We start from the raw sequence: 23,239 nt of genomic DNA on the forward strand, positions 1-23,239 counted from the left end.
ACTATGGAGGGTGGGCTACTTTCTTAGGTCTTGAAGACATCACCTGCAAGGTTAGGTGATAGTGTTAGATGGGCTCCATTTTAGTTTGGGTTTTAAGATAGGATACCTTTAAGTACCCCAAGAGCTGAAAACTCCTTCTGAATTCACCTGGTTATGACAAGAGAGCTCCTTAAGGCCAAAGGGAGTTTGACTCAGACACTATTAAAGAGCTGCATGCATGCCTGGAGTGCTATGTGCTCTGAATCTGCATACAGCTTGATAGCAGACCCTCACACTTTCACATGCACAGGAGTCAACTGTGGTGAAGCTGTGAAAAATACCAATGCCTGAGCCTGAGGGTCTAATTTGTCAGGTTCAAGGTAAGGTCCAGGAATCTCCATTTGGAAGAAGTAGAACAAAACAATTCTGCTGCAAGAAGGTCATGTATTTGGGGGAGGAGAATGTGGTGAAGAAGAGTGAAGGACGAATCTTTACAATCCTCTCCTTTACCATTTTTCAATCTATTACCACAGGTTGTCTAGTCTCCTCTTCTCTTGGGGATGAGGATGACTTCCTCATCCTCATTTGCCACCACCCTCATCCAGGTTGTCATCATATTCTGCGTAGATTACCACAACAACCTCCTAACTAGACGTCTTTCCTCCTGTCTTTGCTTTTCCAGTGCATCCTCTCATCTTTTGTTATGTAAATCTGATTAGGACAGTCTCTGATTCACAACCCTTCTGTAGTTGCCACTGTCTTCAGGATAAATTCTAGATTCCTTGAGAAAAGCAAACATTTAAGGCATTCACTTCACCTTTCCTTACTCTTCCAATCTCACTTTCTGCCATCTCCACCCGCCTTCTGACCAACTCCTAACCCTCTAACTATATTAGGCTTCTTCATGCTCCTTGAACACACCAAACTTCCTCTTCAACCTTCGCCTCTGCGATGGTTAACTTTATGTGTCAACTTGACTGAGATAAGGGATGCCCAGATAGCTGGTAGAATATTATTTCTAGGTGTACCTGCGAGGGTATTTCCAGAAGAAATTAGCATTTAAATCAGCATACTAAATAAAGAAGAGCTGCCCTCACCCATGTAGGTGGAATTGTCCTGTCTGTTGAGAACATGAACAAAACAAAAAAGTGGAGAAGGACAACTTGTTTCTTTCTCTCCTTGAGCTGGGGCATCCATCTCCTTTTGCCCTTGGACACCGCAGCTACTGGTTCTTGGGCCTATAGACTCTGGAACTTACACCAGCAGCTCCCTCTATTCCCAGGCCTTCGGAATTGACTAAATTATACCACCAGCTTTCCCGGTTCTTCCGCTTATAGATGGCAGATCGTGGGACTTCTCAGCCTCCAAAATCATGCGAGCCAATTCCCATAATAAATCTCCTCTTATATGTCTATATATACCCTATTGGTTGTTTCTCTCTGAAGAACCCTAATACAGCCTCAGAACAGTCTGTTCCTTGCAACTGGGACATTTTCTTTCTATAGTCACCAAGCACCACCTAATCTGCCTAACTCTTCCTCCTCTTTTAGATCTCAGCTTCCTGAAGGAGATTTTCCTGATCCCTCAGAGCCAGAGAAGTCCCTCTGCTTACTTGCTCTCCAAAGCACAATTAATGACCCCATTCATATCATTCACCATGTTACTATGAGTCCCTGTGGATGAGTGTCTTCTCCACTAAAATATAAAATCCATGTATAAACTAACCATATCTATTTTGCTTATTATATTTTGCCAAAAGCTAGTAAAGGCCTGATACAAGGCAGGCACTCAGTAAATACACAGTTTTATAGTAAATATACTATCACAACACGCTGTACCTCTCTAGAGCTCTTATCACTTTGGTAATTTTATATTTGTTTGATGACTAAAGAGGAAATAAACACATCTTGCTAACTGTATAGCTGGCAAAGTTCAGAGGTCACTTTTTCTTGTAACCTTTTCTGACACATTTCTTCTAGATTGGATACCCTTCCTACATGACACTGCAAACATTCACACTTCTGTCACACTGCAGACATTTCCGTGCTATAACATTTTACATATAGGTCTCCTTTACATGACTTCAAGGGCAAGAACTTAATATTCATCCCTGTATCCCTAACATATAGCATATAAATAGTACTTGACACTTGTTAGCTTCTCAATGTTTTTTGAATTACTAAACAAATGATTGTGTAATTGCTACTGTAAAAAGATAAACAAAATGAGGGCTGGGCGTGGTGGCTCACGCCTGTAATCTCAGCACTTTGGGAGGCCAAGGTGGGTGGATCACCCGAGGTCGGGAGTTCAAGACTAGCCTGACCAACATGGTGAAACCCCATCTCTACTAAAAATACAAAATTAGCCAGGCGTGGTGATGCATGCCTGTAATCCCAGCTACTCAGAAGGCTGAGGCAGGAGAATTGCTTGAACTCAAGAGGTGAAGGTTGCCGTGAATCAAGATCGCTCCATTGCACTCCAGCCTGGGCAACAAGAGTTAAACTCCATCTCATAAATAAATAAATAGCAAAATGAAAAAGGGGATACTAAGAATGGAAGTATTATTTCAGAGAAGGATAAGGAAAAAAGGCTTTATTCTTGTCTGGGGCTCAAGGCTGGACCAATGACTGTACAACTTTAGAGTCCGTTCACAGTGTAGTCTATGCACATGGTACCTTCTAGAATTGGCATGTAGAAATTCTGATGCAATGGGAGGCTTGAACATCTACACTGCACAGGGGTTTATGCCAGATACTGAGAATTGGTGGTCCCCCGCAAAAAGGCCAGAGAAATTAGTTAATATGTGGGAACAGAAGTCCTAAAGCACACAGATGGCATATTTTTCTGTTTCTTCTTAGAAAATCCAGAACATCTCAGCGCATCTCTGAAAGTGGCTGTGATTTCCTCTTATCCAGTCCACGTGGCAATGTTCTAATTCAACTGCCTCTCTAAAAAGCCCATAGGACATTTGAACACCACACATATTGGATTGTAGGGTCTAGACTTATCCTCAAGAATAAAACGAATATCAATTGTTGAATGCCCATAACTCATCTTTCTTCAGAGCAATATTAGTAATTTAAGACCCTTCAAATCCACAGTCAAGCCACAAGGTCAAGGCGATATAACAATGCAACCTTATGACCATCTTAAATTGTCCAAACAAGAGATATCACATATATTGTTTCATCTAGTACATTTAAATGCAAAGTGGTCAGTGCATTTCAGGTTGGTGAGTTCTGCAGGGGCAGACATGAAACATTTTTGAAGTCTCTGAAATTCCCTAAAAGTTACTCATCACAATGCAAAGAATGACTTAAAACATTGAGCTGTGAAGCAGCAATGACAAGGATCATTCCTGATAGAAAAAGTCCAAATTAGACGAATAATGTGTAGACATGTCTCCCATATGCTGGTTAGAGGAACCATCAGGGGTGCTACAATAGGCAGATATTTTTCTATCATGACAATGTAACAGACAAGAATCATGAGTCCATGTCAAGCCTTAAACAAAACTCCTTCTTGGGTTAAATGATCATGATGGATTTCCAGAATAAAAATGAAACAGGGCTGGATGCTAACCAGGATATATATCTCATAATTCTAACCACTACTGATAAACTGACATATGATTTTAATAATCCCCTCAAAAAATCTGTGTTTCAGCCTTTAAATATAAAGCTCATTCTAAGGAGAATTTCTCTGATGACTTAAAGACTTGATAAAATTAGAAATATTCCTGGCCACAACATTTCTGCAAGAGTGGGAAGATTTTGAAATGTGTCGGGAAATCTTAAGGAGGCAGCAGTTTGAGAAAATATGGACTTGGAGGAAATTGAGATGGGACACGTGGTTGGTAGATCATAATCAAATAAGGCTGAATGAAGAAATAGTAATAAAAGACCCTAGTTACAGAAGAGTAATCTCTTCAGATTCCTATTAAGTTACTCATCCAAAATCCTTATCTACCATGAGCCGCTGAGCTCATGGTCATAGGAGAAGGTTCACTTAGTAATCACTTGAGAGTGTCACTCAGGAGGACATTTAAGGACCAAAAATATTAGAAGAAACAACTCAAAGCAGGTGAGTGGCTTATAAACACAAGGGCCCTTGCCATTGTCTTTACTTGTCGGGTCAATAGAAAAAGATCACAAGGGAATAAAGAAGTTCTTAAAAAAAGAGATCCTAGGGAATGTTGCTTGTGGAGAAAGATGATTCAAAATGGCTTTGTAGCTACGTTTATTTTCTTATGAATCCATAAAAAATTGATACTGCATTCACTGCTTTGAGAAGATTAAGTGGAAAATGAAATAGATGAAGAAAATGAGAGAAAAGGGCAACAATTAAATTTATATTAGAAAAAACATACAGAGGATCCACCTCCTGCTAGCACTATGCAAAGCAAAATTAGAACACAATTGAGGTTTGCTCATAGTCTACAAGGAAGACAAAACACCACCATGCCTTTATACAGGCTTCCCTTTCTGACAGTCTTTGTGCACCTGTTAACATTTTTATCCCTTAAAAGCTAGCTCATTTGTTGTAGCACTGGCAAGTCTTCCTTATCCCACCTATTCCCACGCAAGGCTGAGTTCCAGCTCTGTGCCGTCATTATACTATCAGTGTCTCTATAATGGCATACATCGCTCTGTTCTTATTGCTAGAATGGACACTCCCATTTTATCCCCAGTACCTCACATAAAGCGTGAAGCACACTGGATGGAAGAACAATGGATACTATGTGATGAATACAACATTATTAGTCTGAACAAAGAGAAAAGGGACCAAAAACAGACACATAGACAAATGGAACAGAATAGAGAACTCAGAGATAAGAGTGCACACCTACAACAATCTGATCTTTGACAAACCTGACAAAAACAAGCAATGGGGAAAGGAGTCCCTATTTAATAAATGGTGCTGGGAAAACTGGCTAGCCATATGCAGAAAATTGAAACACCCCTTCCTTACACTTTATACAAAAATTTACTCAGGATGGATTAAAAACTTAAATGTAGGCTGGGCACAGTGGCTCACGCCTGTAATCCCAGCACTTTGGGAGGCCGAGGCGGGCGGATCACGAGGTCAGGAGATCGAGACCATCCTGGCTAACATGGTGAAACCCCGTCTCTACTAAAAATGCAAAAAATTAGCCGGGCGAAGCGGCGGGCGCCTGTAGTCCCAGCTACTCGGGAGGCTGAGGCAGGAGAATGGCGTGAACCCGGGAGGCGGAGCTTGCAGTGAGCCGAGATCGCGCCACTGCACTCCAGCCTGGGCGACTAAGCGAGACTCTGTCTCAAAAAAAAAAAAAAAAAAAAAAAAAAAAAATACAAAAATTAGCTGGGCATGGTGGTGGGCACCTATAATCCTAGCTACTCAGGCAGTTGAAACAGGAGAAGTGCTTGAACCAGGGAGGCGGAGGTTGCAGTGAGCCGAGATCACGCCATTGTACTCCAGCCTGGGCAATAAGAGTAAACCTGTGTCTAAAAACAAAACAAAACAAACAAACAAATAAACTGAAATGTAAAACCCCAAACTATAAAAACCCTAGAAGAAAATCTGAGCAATACCATTGAGGACATAGGCACGGGCAAAAATTTCATGACAAAAATGTCAAAAGCAATTGTAACAAAAGTAAAAACTGACAAATGGGATCTAACTAAAGAGCTTCTGTACAGCAAAATAAACTATCATCAGAGTGAACAGAAAATCTACAGAATGGGTGAAAATTTTTGCAACCCATCCATCTGATCAAGGTCTAATATCCAGAGTCTACAAGGAACTTAAACAAATTTACAAGAAGAAAACAAACAACCCCATTAAAAATTGGGCAAAAGACATGAGCAGACACTTCTCAAAAGAAGACATTTACGTGGCCAAAAATCTTGAAAAAAAGCTCAACATCACTGATCATTAGAGAAATGCAAATAAAAACCACAGTGAGATACCATCTCATGTCAGTCATAATAGGGATTATTACAAAGTCAAGAAACAACAGATGCTGGTGAGGTTGTGGAGAGATAGGAATGCTTTTACACTGTTGGTGGGAATGCAAATTAGTTGAACCATTGTAGAAGACAATGTGGTGATTCCTCAAAAGACCTAGAAGTGGAAATATCGTTTGACTCAACAATCCCATTACCTGGTATATACCCAAAGGAATATAAATCATTCTGTTTTAAAGACACATGTATGCATATAATCACTGCCACACTACTCACAATATTAAAGAAATGGAGTCAACCCAAATGTCAATCAATGATAGACTGGATAAAGAAAATGTGGTACATATATACCATGGAATACTATGCAGTCATAAAAAAGAATGAGATCATGTCCTTTGCAGGGGCATGGATGGAGCTGGAAGCCATTATCCTCAGCAAACTAATGCAGAAACGGAAAACCAAATACTTCATGTTCTAACTCCTAAGTGGGATTTGAACAGTGAGAACACATGGACACAGGGAGAGGAACAACACACACTGGGGGCCTGTTGGGGTGGAGGGTTGGGGGAGGGAGAGTATCAGGAAAAATAGCTAATGCATGCCAGGGTTAATACCTAAGTGATGGGTTGATAGGTGCAGCAAACCACCATTGCACACGGTTACCTATGTAACAAACCTGCACATCCTGCACATGTACTCTGGAACTTAAATAAAATTTTTAAAAAAGAAAAAATGCAAAAGGATGGGAGAATGATTGGTTCTGCCAGAAAGATGAGGTAAGCCTTTTCAGAAGAGTTAATATCTCATCAAGGCTATGTCTTTTCATGAGTTTTATTATACGATATTCACAACAATCCTGTGAAATAGATCCTATTTCCATTTTTATAATGAAGATATCTTAATTTCTGACAAGCAACTTGCCCAAAGTTAATACATCCATGAAATGTCTAGAATGGCTAGGCGATGCTCAGGAGTTTGATTTTCATTCTGTAGGTAATTGGGAACCATTAAATGTTTTAAGGATGGAAATAATGTTGTCAGAAGTATATTTAACTCTGGCAATAGAAGTGGGAAGTTAACTGAAGTAGAATTGAGGGAGCAGGACAGAGACTTCAGATCAAATGATAACTAGAAGGTTATTCAAATGGCCTGGGAAAGAGCTGAAGAGGAATGAATTAACACAATGGTTAGGGTAGAGATAAGGCTGGGAAAGATAGGAAACTCACTTCACAAGCAGAACTCTGAGGATTTGGTCATGGACTCCATGTGAGTGATGAGGAAAATCGAATAATCACAGGTGGCTCTGAGCCTTCTATGACAGGTGACAGCGTGAGTCATGGAGGTATTAACCTTGAGAACCAACACAGGAGGAAGAACAGACTGGGGAGATGGTAGAAAAGATAATGGGTTAGATTTGGATATTTTAAATTTGAGATGTCAGAGGAATATGCCCGGGTACACATCTTTTAGAGAGGGAAAAATAAGAATCTGTAGTTTCAGAGAGGTGTAAAATGTAAATCTGAGAGTCACTATGATGTAGGGGATGCTGAAGCGGTAGAGGGTGAGATTGTCCAGGCAGCATGCAAAATGCTAACAACTAAAAGGACCTACCCCCAGGAGGAATCAACATCTGAGAAGTGTCAGAAGAGGGCAGTTTGCCAACAGCCTGAGAGAGGCCATTAGAAAGAGAACCAAGAGAGTCAGTATCATGTACATGGAACATGTGAGCACCAAGGCAAGGAAAAGCTCTTGCTGTCCAATGATAAAGGAGAAGAACTGTGTTGAAGAGAACTGGCATGTGAACATCAGATTTGTAACACCAAAGCCTCAACTAAGTAAAAGACATGAAAGAGCCTGGAAATTCAAATAGCATAGTTTGAGACATACTAGACAATTAGAACATCAGACATTCTTCACATATGCATAAAAAGGAATCTGACTGGCTCATGGTTTCTTTCTCAGGAGCAAGAAGATTCTTTTCCTCAGAAGAGAGACAAAGGAAGCGTTTCTCGGTGTCACTTGTAGAAAGACATATCCTATTGCCTGGTCAATAGATACTGAGAAAATTTGTTTTGAATAAATGAGTTAATGGTAAACATGTTTGACTTGAACTTACCTTGAGACAGTTTACAAAAGACTCTCAGGAAATTGGGGCCCTTAATGATACTGGTGGCTCCAGGAAGCACTAGGTAGAACTTCTACAAAGACGCAGTGTTTTGTTGGTTTGTTTGTTTGTTTGTTTTCCAGAAAACCTCCCATTGTTTTTATATGCATTAAAGCCAGTCTCTAATTCTGTTTTTCTTCTCGTTCCATCTTAAGAATACTGATCTGACAGTTTCTTATGAGGTCGAACATATATTTAAGATACCAATCAGCAATTTCACTTAGAAAAGAAATATCTAGAGATATTTACTTTTTTAGTGAAATAAAAATCAGTGTTTATAATAAAAACCTGTGTGTGAGTGCTTATGGCAGCTTTGTGTCAAACAAAACAAAACTGCAAACAACTCAAATGTCCCACAGCTGAGGAATGGATACACAAACTGTGGTTATATTAGGTTGGTGCAAAAGTAATTGTGGTTTTTGCCATTATTTTTAATGGTCAAAACCGCAATTACTTTTGCACCAATCTAATACATTTAGTGGAATACTCAGCAATGAAAGTGAATGGAACGATGACACATCACAGCTTTGATAAGTCTAAATGCATCTCCACAAGTGAAAGAAGTCAGATCCTATGACTCCATTTATATAGCATTCTGGAGAAGGCAAAACTGTAGGGATAGGAAACATCATAGGTTGCCAGGGGCTGGTAGTAATAAAAGGAACTGACAACCAAGGAGCACACGGGAGAGTTTTTTCTGGAGTAAGAGAAATTTTCTATCTTGATTGTTGTGGTAGTTATTCAACTGCGTGCATTTGCCAATACTTACATAACTGTGCACTAAAATTGGTGAATTTTACTGTACGCAGTACAGTATATACCTTGATGAAAACAATGAGATAAAAAGAATACTGGCATGGGAATTAAGAGAACTGCAACCTAGTTTCAGTTATGCCACTAACAAGCTGTGTAACTATGAACAAACCTCTAATCCTCTTTGGGGTTTGGTGCCCAAATCTGCAAAATGAGACTGGACAATTTATCAACAAGTCTATTGCTCCATTCTACAAAGACTTCCTTCTTTAAGCAAGGTGGTGGACCAGATGGCCTATTTCAGTTCAGATGGCCTACTTGAGTTGCTGAAGTATCATTGCGGAGGTGACTAGACTAAAATAGCTAGTCCGTACATACAGTTCTAAAAAGTCTTCTTGGATTAGAAAGTAGTGTTTCTAATTTTTGTTGTTCCAAAAGACAGAGCTTTGGGAAAGTCCATCTGGTTATGCAATTCCCGAGTAAAATTTGACACACATATTTGGACAATGTGAAAAAAGTTCTTCAGGAAACACTAATGTTTAATGAGCTGTAACTGGCCCTGGTAAACAAACATACACTTCTTTTTTCATCTTATAGGCACTAATTATATGAGGATTGTAGCATCTACTACCCACATCTGCCTTACTCGCAGTTGAGACACTGCTTTCTATTGCCTGAATTTACCCAACCCTTAGTTGCTGATATATTTTTATACTTTCTACGTATTTGCAGCCAAGAAAGTCACTAAAAGGGACACCCCAAAAATAGCTCCACACTACAGCATGAGAAAATAAAAGAATAAAAATAATAATCTTGATGATTTTAAGAGCTTTGCATTTTTTTTGCTTTGTAAAGCAGGGGTCCACAAACAATGGGCTAGCATTTTTTTTTTTTTTTTTTTTTTTTTTTTTTTTTTTTACTGTGGTAAAAACTACATAGTATTAAATTTACTGTCTTAACCATTTTTAAGTATACAGTTCAGTCATGTTAAGTATATCTAAGTTGTTGTGCAACAGATCTTTATAAGGTTTCATCTTGTAAAACTGAAATTTGTACATGAAACACAAATTCCTCCTCCCCCAAGCCCTTGTAGCCACTTCTCTACTTTGTTTCTATGATTTTGCCTACTTTAGATACTCCATATGAGTTAGAATCATGCATTATTTGTCCTTTTGTGACTCGCTTATTTTGTTTAGCATGATGTCTTTGAGGTTTATCATGCAGCATGTGGTAGGATTTCCTTCTTTTTAAAGGCTGAAAAATATTGCATTGTGTATATATACCATGTTTTCTTTATCCATTCATCTGTTGTTAGACATTTGGGTCACTTTTATCTCTTGCCTATTGTGAATAATGCTGCACTGAACATGGGTGTACAATTATTTCTAGATCCTGCTTTGAATTCTTTTGGATATGTACCCAGAAATGAGATGGCTGTATCATATGGTAACTCTATTTTTAGTTTTTTGAGGAACCTCAATACTGTTTTCCATAATGGCTATACAATTTTATATTCCCACTAACAGTATACAAGGGATCTGATTTCTCTACATTCTTGCCAACACTAGTTATTTTCTGTGGGTAGTGTCCATTCTAATGGGTGTGAGATGATATGTGGCTTTGATTTGCATTTCTCTAATGATTAGTGATGTTGAGCATCATTTCATACGCCTATTGGCCATTTGTATACCTTTTTTGGAGAACCATCTATTTGAATCCTTTGCTTATTTTATTATTTGGTTTGTTTTTTTTTTCCCCTTGTGTTGAGTTGTAGATGTTTCTTACCTATTCTGGATATTAACCCCTTTTCAGATAGGTGATTTATATATATGTTCTATTCTGTGTTTTATATATATATTTTTATATATGTTCTATTCTATTATATATATATTATATACATATTCTATTCTGTGTTGTCTTTTCACTCTGTTGTTTCATTTGATGTGTATCAGTAATTCTTTTTGTAAATAAAATTGTATTGGAACACTGCTATGCCTAATTCATTTAAGTATTGTCTATGGTTGGGTTTTGCCTAGTGGGGGTAGTTGCAACAGATACCATATGGCTGGCAAAAACTAAAATACTTAATAACTGGTCCTTTACAGAAAATGCTTGCCAACCTCTGTCATAGAATATGCAATGAACTCTATTATATGGTTTCTACATAAAATCTCATTTAACCACCACCTGGAGATGGAAATCATTAGCCCATTTGACATAATAAAGGCAATAAAGCAGAATGGGTAAAAGTTTGCGGTGGAGTCAGACAGACCTGTGCTATGCTGTTTACTAGTTGTCTGACTATGAGTATGTTACTTAACCTCTTCATCCTCTCTTATACCCATATTAAAATTGGGGCTAACAGGACTGACCATGGTAGCATAAATGTCAGAAGCTGATGTGACAATTAGTGCATGCTTTGTATACAGTAAACATTTATCACTCATTAGCTATATGAGAAACAGTCACACAGCTGATACTGAACATTCAGCATTCAATATTCCTGGAAGGGTTTTCCTACCAGAAACATTGTCCACTATTAAAAAGCTAAGGATACCCCTTGTGTCCTTGATTGTGGATTAATTTGAAGGATCTCAAAATATAATTTGCACCACTGCCATATGTTACATAAAGCACCTTCCCCCATTTCTCACGAACCGAACAAGGAAAGCATAATTATGTTTTCAGTTCTATACCATGTTTCCCAAGAGACAACTAGAAGTACTCTGACATAGCTGAGTTTCCAGCAGGTACATGCAAGCAAAAAAACAAAACAAAACAAAACAATACAAAACAAAACAACCAACCAGATTGACATCCTGGCCACTCCATGGACAGAACACAGAACACCAAAAGGCTACACAGAGGAGAGAATCACCTTAAAGGCACCAAAGGGATGACATGAAAGCAGGTCCAAGCATTGACTTGCAAATATCACATAGTAAGCAGGCCATTGAGAATAAGAGCAGAGGGAATCAGAGGTCAGGATTTCAATTTAAGGATGGCTCTGGATTTAGATGATGATCTGTTTCAGGAATTTTTGTCATGATTCAATGCTAGTGCTTATATACTGATATATCAACTATGCATGCAACATACAAAAATTTTCAAATGCCTTACAGTTTTTGTCAGCAGCCAGAACGAGGAAAGCAAGAAAAAAGGGGGCAAAGAATTCCTCTTTTCCGTGTTCAAATAACCCACGGTGGCTAGGTAGAGCTCTTTCGGTGCATTTGTGACCATTTTGGCCACTGTCATGGAGCTCCTGGCCAACTGTGTAAAAACAATTAGTGTGGAATCGAAGGCTTAAGACACGTTTTAAAACAGCAATTGAAAGACAGAAAAGTAGGCTGAATTATCTGTCATTTTATTGCCTCTAGAAATACTACGGCATGAGCGTTCAGATGATCATATGTAATTTCAAGTTCTGATTACAAACCGATGCAATTAATTTGATGTGTTTGTGTGTGTGTACGTTTAATTTCCACATCCCAAAGAGTGTTGTTTCCTTGAGAGAAAATCTTAGCGTGCATTCATTTGTTCATTTTGGGATTGATTTCCAACTCTGTGGCAGGTTGCTTTGAATGTCTTCAGTATGGGAATTACTGCAACCTTTAAGGATGTAGTTCTTCCTTGGAAATGGTAACCAAACATTTAACTCCAGATCTTGTATTTAAGGTGGACAATCAAGCACTGAAACACTGTGGATAAAAAATAAAGTTTGGAAAAAACAAATTCCCCATTTAAAAAACAAGCCAAGAATCGGAATAGATATTTTTCTAAAGCAGATACACAAATAAGCAGTAAGTACATGCAAAAGTGTGCAGTATCATTAGCCATCAGGGAAATGAAAATCAAAACAATAATGAGATACCACTTTACACATACTGGAATGGCTATAATAAAGATAGACAATAACCAGTGTTGGCGAGGATGTGTTGGAATTGATTTCTCATACACCGCTGGTGGGAATGTAAAACGGTGAAGTCACCTTAGCTTTCATACACATGGAGTTGTTACCATACGACCCAGAAGCTTAACTCCTCCGTATCTATCCATGGGAAATGAAAACATGGGTCCATGCAAAAACTTGCACAAAAATGTTCAAAGCCCCATTATTAATAACCAAAATTCAGAAACAATCCATCAACCGATGGATCAATAAAAGGTGGTATAGTAATACAATGGGATATTATTCAGCAATAAAAAGAAAATAAATACTGACACATGCTTACTACATGGGTGCATCTTAAAATCATTATCCTAACTGAAATTAGCCAATTACAGAAGACCACATATTGTATGATTCCATTTATAGAAAATGCCCCGAATAGGCAGATGGACAGAAAGTAGATTATAGGCACACATCACATAATGTTTCAGTCAATGACAAACCACATATATGATGGTGGTCCTATAAGATGATTATACCAAAGTTTTATTGTACATTTTGTATGTTTAGGTAAGTCTAGATACACAAATACTGTTGTGTTACAATTGCCTACAGTAGTTAGTACAGTAACATGCTGCGGCCAAAGAGCAACAGGCTATGCCAATTAGCCTAGGGGTGTGGCAGGCTATACCATCTCAGTTTGTTTAAATATACTCCATCATGTTCCCATAATGATGGAATCACATAACAATGTATTTCTCGGCACATATCCCTGTTGTTAAGCAATTAGGATTCCAGGAGCTGGTGTTGGTGGCATTGGGAAGAAATGGGGAATGACTGTTAATGGGTACAGAGTTTCTTTTTGGGTTAATGAAAATGTTTTAACAATTATTGTGATGGTTGCACCATTCTCTTTACATACTACACATCACTGAATTTTAAGCTTTAAGTGGGTAAGTTGTACGTCATATGAATTATATCTCTATAAAGATGTTATAAAAATAAGGATTATTATAAAAATATGGGGTTGATTAAATTGTGTGGCTTCTATCACTGATAACCAACAACATTCTGTATTTACTATCATACTGTATCAAGTGATTTACGTATCTTAGCTCCCTTAATTCTTAGAACATCCCTATTTGGTGAGCACAGCAAAATGCGTTAGGTACAGGATTTAAAATTTGGGCCTGATGCCAAAATTCACCCTTTTTCTTTCTTGTTTCTTTTAAAAAACTGTATTCCTTTAAATAGTTAATATACCCATACATTTCATAAAACAAAGTGACACAAAAGGCACACACCCTCTCTCTATCCACCATCTTCCCTGTCCCACAGGTGCAGCTTGTATTAGCTTCTTGTACATCATTCAGCATTTCCTTAAAACAAAGCACATATGGATATACATTTTTATTTCCCCCTCTTTGGCAAATGTAGTATACTATACGCATTGTTCAAATATAGTACACATTGTTCTGCACCTTGCTTTTTTCACATCTCATAGTATCCCAGAGATCCTGCCATATTAGTATTCTTCATTCTCGTATTTATAGCTAAGAGTACACCAGTGCCTGGATGTACCACAATTTAATTTGCTATTCCCCTAAAGATGGACAGTTAAGTTGTTTCCAAGAAACTATATTTTGAAATTGCCTCCAAAGGCAAGAAGAAAACTCCTAAGAAATGCAATCATTTTAAAATAATCTCCTTTCCTCAAAAATGGACTACTTTGAAAGTGATAACTCTTCTTAAAATGTGCTGGTTAGTAAATATTTGTTAAATATCAATGCAATGGTCTAAATGTTATGTCTCCTCAAAATTTATGTATTGAAATCCTAACCCCCAAGGTGATGGTATTGGATGGCGGGCCCTTGCGTGGTGATCAGGTCATGGGGGTGCAGCCCTCATGTATGAGATTGGTGCTCTTGTAAAAGCGGCCCCACAGAGATCCCACCCCACATGACGTTACAATGATTAGAAGGCCAACTGTGAGGAACTGGGCCCTCATCAGACACTGAATCTGCTGGTGCCCTGATCTTGGACTTCTCAGCCTTCAGAATTGTGAGAGAGAAATTTTTGTTGTTTATAAGCTACCTAGGTTATGGTATTTTGTTACCGCAGCCTGAACATGTTAGATAATCATCAGCAACAAAAAATGAAATGCATTACACCAGAGTGACAGCCCCACGTGAGCCATGGAAGGATACTCCATCTCTATGGACAAGAACTGTGATTCACCCTCTTGAAGAGGGAAGCCCAAGGATTTCCAGAAACACTCCAAAGTCTTTGTTTGTACTTATTCAGCATATTGTTTCTGCTGAATAATATTTACAGAGATGAAGAATCAAATATTCATTACTGAATTATCTATTACCTCTATGGTGAATTTCTATATGATATATATTTTAAACTTATCATTTCACCTGAGTGGAATGAAATTCTAATATTTTTATTATAGCAAACCTAGACCCAAAATATTTTACACTTATCCGACTGTCTTTAGAACTTCTATTATCAGTCATAAGACATAAAAACAACTTGTCAATTTTGTTTCCTGTTTTTTTTTTTTTCTTAAAGAAATTAATGCTTCAATAAGGCTATGTATTTTCTGAAGGATGCCTCACATAACATGAGTTTGAATATTAACATGTGAAGAACTGGCTCATGCCTGAAATTCCAGCACTTTGGGAGGCCGAGGTGGGTGGATCACTTGAGTCCAGAAGTTTGAGACCAACTCGGCCAACATGGCAAAACCTCATCTCTACTGAAAATACGAAAAATTAGCCTGGTGTGGTGGTGCATGCCTGTAATCCCAGCTATCTGGGAGGCTGAGTCATGAGAATCACTTCAACCTGGGAGGCGGAGGTTAAAGTGAGTCAAGATTGTGCCACTGCACTCCAGCCTGGGCAACAGAGTGAGACTCTGTCTCGAAAAAACCAAAACCAAAAAGAAAACATGTGAAGAACAAGCAATAAAAAAGGTAACATCAGCACAGACAAAATAACCAAGAGGTAGAGAACAATGCGGTCTTCCAAAGGGAACTGAATGAAAGAATTTAAAATGTACAGCTTTTCAAAGCTAAAGAAAGTGACAACTAAATTGAAAGGGCTGAAATGGGCATTAACTTCCCAGAACACATATGTATATTTAGTTTAATAAACCTGAGTACTATCTTAGGAAAAATCTTATATATTATGCATCTAGGGCAATGAGAGCTGTAGAAAATGATTCTCCAAAGCAAACACACTACAAGCTGATACTAGAAGAGGAAAAGAGTCAAAGGCACACACAAAACATCACACGTAAGTTTAGGTCTCATTCTATAGATCATCACCAGAGGGAGAAAAAAAAATGAGCTGTGAAAACCATAGACACTAAACAGAAGCTGGGCAGCTATGCTTGTGGTTGACGCTTAAAAAAATGCATGTTTGTATTTTCTGATTGTAATTGTAATATGAATTTGCAGAAGATTTGGAAAATATAGAAAAAATAAGAATTTAAATCACCCACTTATCCCACAATCCAGAGAGATCCCTTATTAAAATGGTTGGCATATTTACTTGCAGTCCTTTTTTTCTGTAGATATAAGAATATATGGTTTTTACAAAATTGGGCTTATATTATGCATTCAATTTTACACATGACCTTTTCCCCCACCTTGTATGACTTCAGTAATTTCCCATGTTGTCGTGTATTCTTTAAAGATGTAATTTTCATAACTGGGCATTATACTGAACCTTATGAATTTAAGCAGAAGTACATGATTCTTTTCATATTGCTGGACCTCTACGTCTCTTGTAAATTTTCCGTTTTCCAAATAGCACTGTGATAAACTTTCTTATCATAATCTTCATATTTCTATCTACTTCTTAAAAGAAACTTAAAAGCATATCAGTACTTCACATTCAAATTTAAATCACTTAGTATACCAGTAAATTCACCATTGGAAGTCTCTGGGGACAAAATGCAAATAATGCATATGAAACAAACAATACTATTTTATGCTCACTTGAAGTCTATATTTATCCTTCTAGAATAGCCATCTTTCAGGGAGCACATTATTTCCTCTAGGCAAATGGACTATTACTAGGTTAATCTAAATGCAATAACGTGAAACTTGGCTGACCCAGATTTCTCCAACATCAGTACGCATGCAATTACAATATTCTGCAGAAAGACAAATACTCAAGGCAATCAGAAATACATATTTTATCATCCTTTCATTTAAAATGATGTACAATGGACACTAAAATAAAACAAATAAAGTTTATAGCCAATGAAGGTTGATAGTATCCAAATCTTATGTAGACATATAAGTTACATATAGTGTAACTTACGGCTTTCTTAGAATTCTAGTTTTATTTTGTCACTTCAACAGTTATTGAGATCTTAAGTGCTCTCATCATATTGAAGTTATTTATAATTCCTGTTAAGAATTATATACGCTTAACAGTCTGGTCCTAGATTCACTATAGTCTATTTTAAAAATTATTCTTTCAAGAAGCTAAATGGGGTTCTTACAATCTCTAAAGTGTGTGTGTATAATATATTCACATATAGTTATACATATCTAAAATGTTTTTCTCCCAGTAACCAGCGAAAAGCAAAATAAAAATACAACAAAAACTCCACTTATATCACTGGTCATCATAACTACAATCACTCGAATTCTAAAGCACCCTCACAACTGGCGCAGGTGAAGATAGCTAGAGCTGGACTGTACAGTTGTGCAGGCTGCATACTATACAACTCTAGTGAGTGCAATCGTACCCCAATTGATGTGACTGGTATTCTTTGGGGTTGTGCAGTATACAATCCATACAACTGTATGTGATGAACTTGAAGTTAGCTCAGGTAATTCTGTTTGCTCATCCATTACTTATCTCTGCATCCTTCTCTCTAGTGAGCTATGAAAAATGTTTTCAAAGGGAAGTAATCTTTAAATCTGTGTACTATTTTCTAGGAAGGAAATTCTGCAAAGAAATAGTAAAAAATTCTCCCTGGCTTCCATCTGTCCTAATAGTAAGGTTTTCTTTCTTCCCATCTCCCCTTCCATCAACCCATCAGGAAGCAACAGGGTACCTTGTGTGAGTAACTGCAGATTTCTGACTTCTTCTCGCACCTTCAGCTGGAGCACCTGTTGTAAGATGTGCTGCCGGAGGTTCTCCTGGGCAATCCCCATTCGCTCAAGCTTTTTGTCAGTAAGTCTCAGCAGGGCTCGCCCTGCAGGGTTTTAAGAAATAAAAGGAAAAGCAAATGAACTACTTGCTGAAGAAAGATGTCCATTTTGGTCTTGACTAACCCTGCCATCACAGAAGTTTCTACCTAAACACAGACATTTTAGAATAAAAGTCCTCCATTATTATTGCTGACACAAATGGATTATCTGGGTGAAAAAAATACATACATATTTAAAAGAGAACCCTAACTTTTAACTGAACATTGGGAAACCCCACTGACTCACACATTCAGTTAGAATGTGTGACTCATACACTCAGTTAGATAAAATAGGAAAACCTTAACCTGGATATTTGGGTCACAAATTGCAGGTTTCCATAGAAACAAAGCTCTTCATCGGGGGATGGATTCTCAGGCTGGCCCACAGGAGCCCAAGTCACTGACAACTCACTTACAACCCAGCTGAAGAACTGGATGCTCTAACAGTGGTACATATTTAACTCTAGCAATGTGTAACACAGAGTATAATAACATTTCTGTGAAACATGCATTTAAAGTCCAGTTTTAATCTGCAGGCAATTGACACCCCTGCTGTACCCCTGATGGGCTGGAGGTTCCATCTCTAGCTGGTGGGAGCTATGCCTTAATCCCAATTACTGGCCTAATGCAAGGGTTCTAGAAGGGCTGAGAGGGAGAAGAGCAGGGTAAAACAGTATCCAAAGAGTTGAAAAACAAGGCACCTCAAGGTGTGAATGCCTACAATGTGCAGACACCCTGGGCTACGGTCAGCTGGCATGGCCTCTCTTCAATCTTTCTTTCCCTGTATACTTCTCTTCCTACTGTGATTTCCATCAAATTCTCCTCCACTCTGTACTTGCCCTAAAATAAGTATATTTCCATTTTGAGGGTTTACTGCAAGAAATAAAGAGTGATCATTGCTAAATGCCCATAGCACCACCTCTACTCTTCTCCAACACTCCTACTCATCACATCTACAGATCTTTTCTCATTTCTACAGATGAAGAAGAGATAGAGTCAACTACATGTGATGAATGATGTCTTCAGGTATATTACCATATACATTTCACGAGGAGACAGGTGAATGGAGAAAACCAGTTAGCAGCAGTTTGTGTTGTTTATGCTTCTAGTTTCCTTCCTTTTAGCGTTTGCTAAGTGCATCAGTCAGGATAAGTTAGTTTATATGCTGTTGTAAAAAACAATTCCAACATATCAGTGGCTACAACAAACTTTACTTCTAGTTTATTCTGCATGCCAAACTACAAGTCTACCCATCTTGAACACTGCTGATCAATGTAACAAGAGGGATGAGAGAAGGTGCTAGAAGATCTTCATGCTATCAATGAAATGCTCAGCTTAGAGTCATTTATATATCATTGGCCAGAACTAGTTGCATGAACATTTCCACCCACAAAAGGGCCACTAATTGTACTCCCAACATGTGCCCAGAAGTGAGATGCTTAATAAGCAGCACTAGTGAGAATTATGCTAATATAGATGTGGCCCTGGAAAAATGCGTAGAGAGAAAGTGAGTTCTTGGATGTATGCATGTTTGCAGTGGTTAGGGGTGGAGGTCTGAAGCTTCAGTGGAACCTGCATTTGTGAGAGGAATCCTACATAACTACAGCTCAGGCTTGGCAACACCAGGCAGATGGTGGTGGTCATGAGAAAAGGAAGGAAAGGACAAAATTGGACTCCAGTAATTTCCATTGCATTCTGTGGCTGGTGGATTAATGGGCCCCTAAAGATGTCCTTGTTCTTATCTCTGGAACCTGTCAATTTCTTACCTTACATGACAAAAGGGACTTTGCAAATGTGATTAAGGTAAGGAGCATCTTGAGATGGGAGAGTACCTTCATTCTCCAGGTGAGTCCAATCTAATCACAAGGGTCCTTAGAAGTGAAAGAGGGAGATGGGAGAGCCAGAGAAAGATGTGACAGTGGAAGCAGAGGTCAAAGTGAAGTGGCCAAGAGCCAAGGAATTCAGGCAGCCTCTAAAAGCTGGAAAAGGCAAGGAAATGAGTTATCTCCCACACCCTCTAGAAAACAGCTCCACTAACATGCTGAGTTTAGCCTTATGAGACCCATTTTTGGACTTCTGATCCCCATAAGTATAAGACAATAAATTTGTGTTGTTTAAAGCCATGGGAGTTTGTGATAATATGTTATAGCAGCAGTTGGCCTTGTGACTGGAATTTACATGTTTTTAAGAAGTCAAACAGATGGCTTTAGATTTCCTTTCTTTTCCCCATTTCTGGTTGCTGGCACACACAAAGGCAAAAAGCAGAGGAGTGCTAAGGAGAGGCGAGCCTGAGTGCCGGGCTTCCAGGACAGCCCTGCAGTCCAATGCTTTGCTCACTGTCAGACCTTAGTCCAGAAGTTTCACTCAGAAAACAAAGAATAGGGCTTAAATATCATTTATATGGATAATTGGCCTCCAAATAACAGACATCTACATCTTTATACATGTCATAAACTTACAAATACTGCATAAAACACTCCCTGAAGCTCTGATGATCTTAATCCTTCCCAACATAAAAATGTAGATCACCCTCCCTCCTTTCTGTTCCCAATTATTTGGGCTGTGGTTTCGCAAGCTGTGGCATTTCCTAGCAAGAGCTGCCGAGGCGCTGATAAGACACGCGGCTGCTTTTGTCTTAAGCTGGCTGGGCCATCGTTAGAACACAGTGTTAAGGCATCAGAGGCAGAGTTTTATTCCAGCGCATACAGCTCAACTTTCCTTTGTTTGATGCCTTCCTGTAAACCTGTAGTCCCAGCCTTTTCATAAATGCATCTGATTGGTCAAAGTAAAGATACATAGCCCTACTAGAATGTTATTTCTACTTTGGTGGGTTAATTGCATTGGGTTTAAATATACGAGTCAGAAAATTCTGTCAGTTATAAAAGTCAGTTCATTTTCTGACTGTGTGACACAAACAATCATGCTTATGAACATTTCACATATTAAATGTCCAACTGTTCAAATTATTTAATCCAAATCCTGAGAATTATTTCTACTCTGTTGGAAGAGAAATTGAGAAGTTAAAGAATATCTAAAACATGAGCACTTGTCCTAATTTTTCCCACTCTACATTCAGTCGTGCTTTATCTTCCTTGGTAGGAAAATGAAAGGGTTAGTTTTCAAGAAAGATTAAGGATAAAATTTCTTTTAAAATTTCCTGATAGAATCACTTCTAGAGAAGAGCATGATCTGTACACCAAAAATCTTATTAACAAAATCTGATTCATGGTCTTCTTTGGATGGTTTCTATGGATTGATGGTTCTGGAAAATTTCTGTAATAATTAAATTATTTCTAGGAGTAAATATCCCATCAATCTCCTAGTCCACCACCTCCTGATGAATACAAAATAAACAAATGTCCAAATAAGTGAGGTACTATTTTGATGAGGTATCAAGAAAGTGGTAAGTAAGCAATCATCAAATTATTTTATCATTTATGTTAATTTTTGTTGTTTATCATAAAATTCAATTGTTAGTTCAACAAACACTTATTGAGCACTCACTATGCCTCTGTTACTTTGTGACTCCCCCTGGATACAGCGATGAACACAGCAGACAGAGTCACTTTTGAAGCCTTCAGTCTGACAAGGAAGGTAACTCATGGCAAATGTCTATGAGTATGTGATGAATGCTAAGAAATGCTAGGACTGAAGGAGGAAGCAAGAGTTAGACAAAACTTACTGATAGAGCAATTATTTTTTTAAAGTTGCCACATGAATGAAGAGGGGGGCTGCCATTGTAGACAGACAACACAGGAGCACCGTCCCAACTTGAACATTCCCTGCCTCTGCTCACAGGGGTCTCCTGGTCACCTTGCTCTGCAGTCCTCTGACAATACAGAGAAGGGCCAAGGAGTGAAAAATCAACTCAATCTCAAACAAGAAGCACCAACTGAATTGCCTGATACAATCAAAATTGTTATAACAGTAATTAGGTGACCTGGGCTGCTGGGACCTTCACCAACTCACAGACCCTTGGGGTTAGAAGAAGCTTAAAGTTTTTCACTTGCTCTTACTCCCTGCTTTTTACTCTTTTCCTTTAACAAGTATTTATTGATCACCATTACGTGCCTGCCACTATTCGGGGTGCTGTGGATATGGAGATGAGTAGTGTCTTCTGCCTGCATGGAGCTCACCATTTAGCGTAGGAGGAAGGTGACATACAAATAAACCGACAACTAGATTTAGATCTAGAGACAGATGTATGATCCCAGATAGTCATAAGTGCTCTGAAGAGAAAGCAGAATGAAGGGGCAGACAGGGACCCCTATTAAAAAGATGGGGGCTATTGTAGTTGGGGTGGTTAGGATAGGAAAGGCCTCTCTGAAGGGGTGAGGCTGGAACCAGAAAGGAGAATGAGGGAATAGAAGTGTCAACGCAAGTAGAGGAATGACAGGGAGACTAGTGTCACTAGGGCAGAGCAGGTGAGATAAGAGAATGGTCAGAAACGAGGTGTCAGAGAAGACAGGGTCAGATCAAACAGGGCCTCGGAAGCCCTGGAGAGGACTCTGGATTTTATTCTTCTGAATATGAAAAGTTTTGAGCAAGGACAACTTGGGCATGATATCAGGTATTAAAAAGAATCTCTCTGGTCACTACGTGGAGAACGGATTCGGGGCAGAGGCATGTGTAGGAGCAAGGAGGAGTCTGTGGACTACCAAAGTGATCTAAACAGGAGGTAACAATGTCTTTGTACTGGGGTGGTGGGGAATAAGTAATAAGAAATAGTAAAATTCTGGATATATTTTTAATAGTTTTACAATGCCCAGAAGTGGGGTCTGAGGGAAAGACGGACATCAGAGATGACTCACATTTTCAACCTGAGCCACCAACGTCTGGGGGCACCATTTCCGAGCAAGAAATTGAATCACTGCTCAAGAGAGGATGCATTGGAAGGAGGAAATCCTGGCAGTATTACTGCTATTTTTTTCTTTAGAGAGCACTTGGGATATGGAGAAGAATAAACACGACAGTATTAAACAAAGAAAAACAATTAAAATATTCCTCTTTTCTTGAATGCTCTTATTCCTTCAATACTCTCCTCGAACCCCGAAGCTCTGAGTTGACTGGGGGTAACATAAGCATAGGCACATCCTGGCGGAACTTATCAGAGGGACCTCTGACAACCCAGCTCTGTATTGTTTAACCTTATTAGGTGCGCTCAGAGCTAAAAACATTCCCCAGAACTCCTTGTAGAGGCTTGGGCCAGGGAATATTCAGTGAGGATGTTCCCGCAGCACGAACATGGTACTCTGCTAGCAATCTTGGAAAAGTAGAGTTTTGCTGCAATCT

The 23,239-nt window shown here is 38.7% G+C and overlaps 1 protein-coding gene across 4 annotated transcripts in view; it reads right to left on the bottom strand.

Annotated features, from left to right (window-relative positions):
* The window catches only part of SAMD12 (sterile alpha motif domain containing 12), a 492,848-nt gene that overhangs the window by 230,306 nt on the left and 239,303 nt on the right, over nucleotides 1-23,239 (bottom strand). For 3 of the 4 annotated variants that reach the window (XR_003120918.1, XM_025395203.1, XM_025395204.1), the window contains exon 4: nucleotides 17,813-17,953. Coding sequence is in view for 3 of the 4 variants with exons in the window: in XM_025395203.1 (XP_025250988.1) it covers nucleotides 17,813-17,953 (141 nt within the window). In the remaining variant the exon portion in view is untranslated. Of the gene's footprint in view, nucleotides 1-16,244; nucleotides 17,954-23,239 lie in introns of those variants that run through there. The other variant, XM_025395201.1, reaches the window with a different exon arrangement.

The sequence above is a fragment of the Theropithecus gelada genome, chromosome 8 (assembly GCF_003255815.1).
Source record: "Theropithecus gelada isolate Dixy chromosome 8, Tgel_1.0, whole genome shotgun sequence".
NCBI lineage: Eukaryota > Metazoa > Chordata > Mammalia > Primates > Cercopithecidae > Theropithecus > Theropithecus gelada.